The sequence below is a fragment of the Acomys russatus genome, chromosome 6 (assembly GCF_903995435.1).
Source record: "Acomys russatus chromosome 6, mAcoRus1.1, whole genome shotgun sequence".
Taxonomy (NCBI): Eukaryota; Metazoa; Chordata; class Mammalia; order Rodentia; family Muridae; genus Acomys; species Acomys russatus.
In genome coordinates, this window is record NC_067142.1 from 50,324,410 (window position 1) to 50,334,498 (window position 10,089).

A 10,089-nucleotide genomic window follows, 5' to 3' on the forward strand; every position below is an offset into this window, starting at 1 on the left:
GTTCAGGTTACTGCGGGATGCCCCGTGACTGAACTGGATGTAAACCTAGAGTCCCCTGGGCTAAAAGACAGTCCCTGTAGGGCACATGGGTGGATGGGAGAGAGGGGGTATCTGATACAAAAATATTTCACAAAGAGGCAAAATTAGCTCTGTCATTCATCCAATGCCCGGTATTTGCTACACTTTTGACGCACTGTCTTCAAGGGCCCTGTTCATTGTTGTCTTCTGTTGAGGAAACAAAATCATGAGTCAGTTTAGGAGTGTGCAACCAGGAAGTGACAATCAGAAATTGCACACCCAGAAACTCAAAGTTGAGTTCATAACTCACATTTTTTTCCCTGAGACTACTTCAACAAAAGCGTGCGGGAGCATGAAGAGAACAGATGTAGCCAACAGTGTGGGGTGACTGGCCTCACCCAGGATAAAGAAAGTCAGATGGACAAAGACAAAGAAATGCACTTTTCTTCTTAAAGGAGCTTGCTCGCGCTCGCCCTGCTTCCAGAAGCTGCCAATTACTAGGTAAGTACGTTTACAGAATACTGAAAAAAGTATTTAGTTTTCATGACTAGTCATGAAATTTTAGGACTTCTATTACAAGAAATCTGTAATAGGAAAACCAGATAAAAGTGAGCTAAATTTCCCCAACATCATTCAGAATTGCTTTAAAATAGTTATTTTTCAAAATATCGCTACAAATAATAAAATATTCAAGATTGGAAAATTGAAATAAGGAGGCAAGAGGAGAGTCACTTAGCATAACTTGACCCCAGCCTGGAAATACATCTATACACATAAGCTAAATATTAGTAGCAGTTGCTTTGGGGGAGTGGGACTAAGAAGTAATAGTTCCTCATTTTGAATTTACATGCACTCATAATAGTCTACAGTTTAGTAGAAATTCTTAATTAAGCAAGTAACTGTGTTTAGAAAAGGTTACATACAGGTAAAGCTGAGGTCTGAGACAAGCGAATTTCTCCTGTCTGAAATGACAAAGCTGGCTCTTTACTTGTGTACAGATGAGATACCAGAAGACAGAACACAGAAGCCCATTTCCTACCCCAAGCCTCTCGTGGTGTTCATTTCTCAGGGAAAAGGCTGAAAGCGTTAGGCATTGGCACTGGCTACGATGGAGAGCACAGAACGTAACACACCCCAGGATGGAGCTGCACCATCAAGTAGTCAGCGGGCTATGGGTCAAGACGGCTTGATTGAAGCTGTTAAAAGGGGAGATGTTGACAGGATCCAGCAATTGCTGGAAGAAGGAGCTGATGTTAATGTCTGTGACAGTTGGGGCTGGACACCTTTGCACAACGCAGTGCAGTCTGGCCGGGTAGACATTGTGGAACTCCTGCTTGATCATGGTGCTGACCCGCGTCGGAGGAAAAGGAACGGGGCCACACCCTTGATCATTGCCGGGATCCGCGGGGATGTAAGGCTGCTGCAGATTCTCTTGTCTAAGGGTGCAGAGGTCAGTGAATGTGACTTTAATGGCTTCACGGCTTTCATGGAAGCTGCCGAGTATGGTAAAGTCGAAGCCTTAAGATTCCTCTTTGATAAAGGAGCCAATGTGAATTTGAGGCGGGAGACAACGGAGGACAAACTGCGACTGAAGCAAGGGGGCGCCACAGCTCTCATGAGTGCTGCTGAAAACGGCCGCACAGAAGTCTTGAGTATTCTCCTCAATGATATGGGGGCGGAAGTCGATGCTCGGGACAATATGGGTAGAAATGCCTTGATCCGTACTCTGCTGAACCGTGACGGTGAAAATGTGGAGGAGATCACTAACCTTCTGCTCCGGCACGGAGCTGATGTTAACGCGAGAGGAGAAAGAGGGAAGACGCCCCTGATCTCGGCAGTGGAAAGGAAGCACGCAGGTTTGGTGAAGATGCTCCTGAGTCGGGAGGGCATAAACATCGATGACAAAGATAGTGAGGGCAAGACAGCTCTGCTGATTGCGGTTGAACTCAAACAGAAGGAAATCGTCCAGTTGCTGTGTGAAAAGGGAGCCAACACCAAGTGTGGGGATCTTGTTGGGATAGCCACTCGGAATTACGACCACTCGCTTGTACAGCTTCTTCTCAGCTATGGAGCTGATGATCACACTGACCTTCCTGCTAGAGACTGGTCGCCTCACAGTTCGCGTTGGGGGAACGCCTTGAAAAGACTCCACAGTATGCATCGACCGATGATTGGCAAACTCAAGCTCTTTATGGATGAAGACTTTAAAATTGCTGACACTTCCGAAGGGGGCATCTACCTAGGGATCTATGACAATCGAGAGGTGGCTGTGAAGCTCTTCCGGGAGGACAGTGCCCGCGGACGTAAGGAAGTCTCTTGTTTTCAGGGCTGCCCTGGCCACAGTAACTTCGTGACTTTCTATGGAAGTGAAACCAACAAGGGCAGTTTCTATGTGTGTGTGTCCCTGTGTGAGCGGACGTTGGAAGAGTTCCTGGGTGAGCCCAGAAAGGGACCTGTGGAGAACCGGGAAGATACACTTGCCCGCAGTGTCTTGTTGTCTATATTTGAGGCCGTTCAAAACCTACACTCGCATGGATACGCCCATCAGGATCTGCAACCACAAAACGTCTTAATAGGTGAGGCCTTGTGGTGGTCTTTTATGCATCACAGACTACGAGATTTGTAATGAATGGAGATTTATTTCTGATAATCACGGAGGCTAGCGGGGGTTATTTCTTCTAGGCTAAATTCCTTATTTACTTGCCATTAGATCTTATTCCCATTCTATCATTCTGTTTTCATTTCTCTTTCTGGGGACTCCTCAGTGACTTCTTCAAGAAGGAAGAAGGGCCCGAGGGGGGCAGAGAACAGTGGCTCAGAACCAGCACATCTCTGACCCATGATGGAAGTTCCAAGTACCAGAGTACCAAGTACCATGGGCTTCAGTGGATGGAAATCAATGCCTAGACATCTTTAGGCTCAGGACCTTGTTGGTTAGCTGTTAGTTAGCCATAGGATGTGACCTTAACTATGACCAGCAGCCCCTTTATTGTGCTGTGCCCCAGGAGCTGTGTGTGAATGGTGAGCTGGTTGACTTTACCCTCATCTTTTCCTGCTGTCTGTCATGTAAAAAATAAAATGTGTGTCCTGCTCCTGACAGATACCCAATAGATCAAATGAAGCTGGATATGGGTAAATAGCATTGTTATTGATCTTCAGAGATGACAGATTGTATAACACATTACATATGATTTGACTATCACACCATAAACAAAATATTTTTTTTAATGCACCTCTGAAACTGTCCCTTAGATTCCAAGAAAGCTGTTTGCCTGGCAGATTTTGATCAGAGTGTCCAGTGTTTGGGAGACTCACAGCCAGTCAAGAGAGACTTGGAGGTAATTTCTGTGGCTTAGTTAACTTTTTTTCCCCCTCTGCTTCCTTATTTGTTCATTACTTCACTTCTTGTGGTAAAGAACTTCTTATTTTAACCCGGAAGAAGAGATTTCCTAAGGCACCTCACCTTGCCCACTGTCCTCACTCCCTTGCATCCAGCGGCATTTCTGTGTGTCTTTCCTGCAGGAGACTTTTCACCGGGCAGAGGGATAGGTCTAACTGCAGGGCTGGTGGGGAGCTGCCTTCCACTGGGGCCCCTTTCTTTATTTCCTTCTTCTTCCACTAGCTAAATAAATAACGAGACAAAGGATGCTTTTTCCTCAAAGACTTCCGGGAGGCATTTCTGAATAAGACCTCAAAGCTTCCTTCTTCAAATATTTTTCTGCTTAAGGATAAAGCAAATGAGATTTCCTTTCAACTCTACTCAAACCTGCCCCGCTGAGCACCAAAGAAAGCCAGATACTGTGGAGAGTGGGGGCTGACTTTCACACAAACTCTGGTGCCCCATATTTGACCACGTCCCCTGGATGGGGAGGCCTGGTGGCACTCAGAGGAAGGATAACAGGCTACCAAGAAGAGACTTGATACCCTATGAGCATACACGGGGGTGGGGAGTGGAGGAGGAGGTCCCCCTCAGTCACAGACATAGGGGAGGGGAGTAAGGGGAAAGCAGGAGGGAGGGAGGAATGGGAGGATGCAAGGGATGGAACAACAATTGAGATGTAATATGAATAAATTAATAAAATATTAAAAAAAAAAAAAAAAGAAGAAGAAGAAAGCCAGATACTGAGGCTCCTCAGGAGGTTCCTGGGAGGGATGGGTCAGCTTTCTTTAGCTCAGAGGAAACAGACCTCACAACCGTGTTAAGGTTGTAAAACAGGCAGTGGTCCTCAGAGGACAGGGACCCAGGCCCTGTGTATGGAAGCTCCTGTGCTTGTTCAGTCACCATTGGGTAATTCTGTCCTGGATAGTAGCCAACAGGAAATAGCTTTGGTTCTGAGTTTGGTGGCTCTCTGGTATCCAGTGTGGCTGTCTCCTGTGCAGACCACTGCCCACTTCTCTGTCCTACCAAAGCATAGTTCTCTGCCCTGCACCGTGTCTCGCCTGACTAGGAATGACTCCATTATCTGCCTCCTCACATGGTGCTGGATCCAGTTCCTAGCTTGTCCCCAGCTTGTCCCCTTTGTCTAAATCATCCTCCCTCTCTTGACTTATCTATATTCTGTCAGAACATTCAAGATCCAGGAAGAATCTTTCTGCTGCCACCAAGCCTATGCCATTCACTGTAGACCAGGGCTATCTTTCAGGAGCCTAAGCTCCTGTGTGGGCCATGTGTTGCCTTGAAGAGCTAGCTCTTTGTGCCCGGAGCTTTGTCTTTTTCCCCTGGAATCTTGCAGATTCAGAGTTCAAGATGTTAACCCTGACACCATGGGACCACAGGAACATAGCCCACAGGTTCCTTGAAGTATCCCCATGCTGTGTCACTCTGAGAAGAACCTAAAGGAAGAAGGGTTTGTTTAGATGGCGGTCTCAGAGGGAAGTGAGGGTTTCATGGACAGGAAGCAAAGCTGAGCCATGATTGGAAGGGACCAGAGCAAGGTACAGCCATCAAGGCGTGCTCCTACTGAACCGCTTCTCGCAAACAGGTCCCACCTTCTAATGTCCTGCTACTTCCACATAAGTCTGCCGAAATTTGGAATCCATCAGAGTCCTTGTGATCTTAGCCTCCTCTGCAAATGCTGCCACAGACAGACCCAGAGCTACAGCTGCTCTTTACTAATCTCAAGGCAGATGTCCCTGTCCGGTGAAGTTGACAATCGTGACATTAACACTCAAATCTTCCAAGGTTACCCAAATAGAGAGGTAACACATTGTGATTTTTTTTTGCGGGGGGGGGGGGGCTTCATTTATGGCTTCTGTGCAGGACCTTGGACGGCTGGTTCTTTATGTGGTAAAGAAAGGCGAGATCCCCTTTGAGACACTAAAGGCTCAGAATAACAAAGAGGCGGCAGAACTGTCGCCAGATGAGGAGACTAAGGACCTGGTCCAACGCCTGCTTTCTCCTGGAGGAAATGTAAAGAACTACCTGGTGGACCTGCTTGGCCATCCTTTCTTTTGGACATGGGAGAAGTAAGTAGAACTTGGGTATGTGTTACAGCAGTGAGTGGTTCTCAGCCTTCCTCATGGTGTGACCCTTTAATATAGTCCTTCATGGTGGTGTGACTTCCCCGTCCCAACAACCATAAAATTATTTTTGTTGCTACTTCATAACTGTAACTTTGCTACTGTAATGAATCATAATGTGACTATCTGATATGGAGCATATCTGACATGCGACCCCTGTGATTGTGCTGTTTGACTCCCTACAGGGGTCGCGACCCACAGGTTGAGAACTCATTTCCTATGGAGCATGCACAGTGGTGTGGGAAGCCAGCAGGGCTTTTCTCTCCCTTTTAGCATTGTTGGCAGTGTCCTTGGGAGGGGTTACAACCTACGGGGTTCTGGTTTTAACTCCTGGAGAATAGACGGGAAACAACAGGGCAGCTTCTCCCGTTGCGTAGAAATTTTACTAAAAATCAAAGCATATCAGTTTTCTCTTTTTGAAAGTCAATGGAATGACTATGAAAATTCTATCATTTCTCAGCCGCTACAGAACACTTCGGAATGTGGGAAATGAATCTGACATCAAAAGACGAAATAAACAAAGTGAGCTTCTCAAACAACTACAGTCTGGGACACCCAAGCCTTCCCAAAGTTTTTGTCAGTGGAAATCTAAGGTATAAACATTTATCTTCTGTGGGTCAGGAAAAGGAGTGTATGCCGCTTTTTCTGTCTTATTTTATACATCAGCCAATTACTACCAGGAAGTGAATGAGATAATTTTCTTTTCTCCAAATGAGCCCTCTTGACTCTTTTGAGTCAAGAACCCTCTTCTTCAGAGTCCAGGGTCCCCAAGCCACTGTCATTTAAGTTCTGCCTTAGCATGGCCTTGACCCAGACTATTATCCGTTCCCTCAACTCTGGCCAAAAATTCTACTGTGACAAGACAACTGACTAAGCAGAGCCTAAGCCGAGGAGGTTCTCCACCAAGAGGCCATTGCCTAGCACAGACCGGGCACCTCTGTGGCCTGTGAGCAGCCCCAGCTCCAAGGACCCACATTGTGTTGAGACAACACGTTATCAGGAAAAGATGACCTTTCAGATTCTTTGTCTTCAAGGCAAATTTTTAGCAAGCTGGAATTTAGGGGAACTCTTATAAAATTAATCACCATCTCAACCTTGTCTTTATCACAAAACTTTCATTATTATAAATTTACAAGCATTTCTCAAATTCAGTTATGCTTTAGGCTAGCATCTGGGTCTGGGCTCCATAAAGCAAAATACTCATGCTCCCTGTGGGGCTGAGATAACTGCAGAGATGATGCTGTGTGGTGCATGATGGGTGCCTCAGAGGCACGTGCAAAGCATTCTGGAAGAATCCATGATTTTTTAGATCTTTGAGACCAGCAGCTTCTGTCTCAGGCCTCTGCTTCCTTTGTCTCCACCTGTAATTGGTGGATTAATGTATGTTTTCATTTCTGGTCCACAACTTCCATGGGGCCGGAGACAGCCACTGTCTTGCTAGTTCATGGCATGGAGTACATGTGCCATGACTCATTGCCTAGTGCATATGTATGGGATGTTAGCTCAAACTTTAAATTTTTACAAGTGGACAGACTTGAAAGTAAAGACACTTTTATACAAGGATATTGTTTTAGTTAGGATTTTATTGCTGTGAAGAGACACCATGACCATGGCAACTCTTATATAAAGGAAAACATTTAATTGGGGCTGGCTTACAGTTCAGAGGTTTAGTCCATTATCATCGTGGTTGGAAGCATGGTGGCATCCAGGCAGACATGGTGCTGGAGAAGGAGCTGAGAGTTCTATATCGTGATTTGCAGGCAACAGAAGGGGACTGATTTTTTTTTTTTTTTTTTTACACTGAGTGTAGCTTGAACATATATGACCTCAAAGCCTGCACCCACAGTGACAAACTTCCTCCAACAAAGCCACATTCAAACACAAGTCTATGGAGGCCAAACCTATTCACACCACCACATATATGATATACGTTGAGCATATTCCTCCATGCCCTTCCACCCTTCCTCATATCCTCCTCCTTTCCTTAGTCTCTGTGGTCTAGAGACAGTTTTGCTTCTATTTCATGTCAAATATGCATACCTTGTTTTATGTGTCTAAGCAAAATCTCATGTTCTTTATCTGAGAGTAACTAATTTGCTTACTATGACTATCTCCCTTTGCATCAGTTTTCATGCTAGTGACATAACTTTGTTCTTTTTATGGTTGAAAAGATCCTTTTGGGCATATAAAGCACATTTTCTTTAACCATTTCACCATTGAAGGACAACTAGGTTGGCTCCATGTCTTGGCTACTGTGAGCAGTGCAATATCCCTGTGATAGATATGTTGACTGAGAGTCCATTGGATAAATACCAGCAGAATTGTAGCCGTTCTTATGGCAGATGTAGTTTTAGTTTTTTGAGAAGCTTCAATCTTGATTTTCATAGTGGCCAAACTAGTTAACACTCCCACAAGGTTTTTAATAGGCACAATTTCTTGGGAACTTGGTAAGTATAGACAAAAAAGAAGTTAGTAACTTATAATCACTCATTCAAACAAAACATAGTTGCACCATGTTGCATAGCATGCAGCGTTGTTTCTATGTGTTTTGTTCAATGGTAGAGGACATTTATTCACATTTGTATTTGGACTTCTGATATTAACACAACATCAAGATTTGCTTTATGTTGCCATCATATCTTGGGGTAATGTTCTGTTTTTTAGATCAACAAATATGTTATGGAAAGAATGGATGATTTCTACAAAAAAAGACAAAAAGCTCCTTATAAGAATACTGTAGGTGACCTACTGAAGTTTATTCGGAATATAGGGGAACACATCGATGAGGAAAATAATAAACAGTAAGTGTTGCTTTCATTGTGGCAAGTCATATGTGGAGCGAGAACAGGTAGAAAATCCAATTCTATGTCTGTCAGAATGGAAAGAAGAAAACTTACTTTGGTAAAGAAAAGCAAGTTGGCGGTGGTGGCACATGCCTTTAATTCCGCAACTCAGGAGGCAGAGGCCGTGGATCAGTGCGAGGTCAGCCTGGTCTACACAGCAAGTTCCAGGCTAGCCAGGGCTGCGTAGTGAGAGCTGGTTGCTTTTCTCTTACAGGCTTGCCCAGCAGGCTCTCATCCTCCTTTCCAGCTCTGCTGAGTTCTATTGAACAGATGTAGCTTCCTGTGTGAATAACAGACAACAGGGCCGCTGTGGAAAGCAAACGCAGACTCACAAAACCTGAGCACAGCCCCGCATTAGTTAAATCATCTTTTGCTGTCAAAAATGTTAGCTGCAAAACACACACACACACACACACACACACACACACACACACACACACACACCTTGAAATTCAGTATGTTTTCTTTCTTTATTATTAGAGATTGTATATAAGGGATTGTGGACTTGTATTACCATCATTAGCATTTTGTTTAATTTATCTTTTTGGAATTTCATAAATAAGTACTGTGTTGAAATCATTTGCAGCCTTCCCTCTCCCTTCCATTTCTTCCCATGTTCGCCTTATTTCTCTCTCAAATCATGACGTCATTTTAAATTACCACTGCATATATACATGCTTATGTATAAATATAACCCGCTGAGTCCACTTAGTGCTACTTATATGTATATTTGTTTAGTGATTAGCACCTGGGATCGGAACCTCTCAGAGGGGTCCTGTTTCTGGAGAAGCCGGAGTCCCCCTCTCTCAGCACACATTAATTGCCTGTAACAGCCATTCCTCTAGGGGTGGGACCTGGTGAGAGTGGCTCCTGTGCTATCACCATTTTCCAGAAAGATTAAGTGGCCCAGCTATTAAAGAGTCAGGAAGCATCTTGTCCATCAGATTCCAAAGTCCTTATTGTTCTCTCTATAGAATCAAGTCCAGTGAGCTGCCAGCATATACTCTGAGGAGGAAGAGTGTGGGGCCAGTGGGCTGAACTATTTGTCTTTCATTTCAGAATGAAGGAAAAAATTGGAGACCCCTCTCATTACTTTCAGGAGACCTTTCCAGATCTCGTAATGTATGTCTACACAAAACTAAAGAAAACAGAATATGAAAAACATTTTCCCCAGACTCAAGCAAACTCCAGTGTGCTGGAGGCAGTGGGACCGATGGGCCAATAGAGCTGAATCTTGCAATTTCAAGGAACCATTTTTTAAATCAATATAGTTCTTGGCAAGGAGCACATCTCTGGTCTCTTAAGCAGCCTGACTGCTTAGGAGGGCTGAGTTAGGTAGCCTGTGTGTCAGTTTCAAATACAGTAAGTTCCACATATTTGCATGGTTACAAAAGCAGTGTACTACAAAACTGTATTATTCCATTTTAATGGATAAAATTGGGAAAGCCTTTTGTTAAAATTTCATAAAAATACTTTATTGTGTGTGTGTGGTTGTGTGTGTGTGTGTGTGTGTGTGTGTATGTGTTTGGTGTGTGTGAGATTAAGGGCACACAGACCACATGTGGAAGTCTGAGTACAACTTTGTGTAATTGGTTGTCTCCTTCTACCTTTATATGGGCTTGGGGGACCAAGTTTATGTTGTGAGGCTTGCGTGGTGAGCACCTGTACCGCTGAATCACGTCACCAGCATGAGTCCTATTATTATTTG

General features: G+C 44.4%; 1 protein-coding gene across 1 annotated transcript; it reads left to right on the forward strand.

The window, feature by feature from the left end:
• Window positions 1-1,078: 1,078 nt before the first annotated feature.
• Window positions 1,079-9,606, forward strand: Rnasel (ribonuclease L). Its single transcript, XM_051148323.1, has 6 exons — window positions 1,079-2,594; window positions 3,271-3,356; window positions 5,279-5,484; window positions 5,999-6,131; window positions 8,203-8,339; window positions 9,441-9,606. Exons 1-6 carry the CDS (start codon window positions 1,127-1,129, stop codon window positions 9,604-9,606), a joined length of 2,196 nt encoding a protein of 731 aa, XP_051004280.1. The 5' UTR covers window positions 1,079-1,126.
• Window positions 9,607-10,089: the final 483 nt, after the last annotated feature.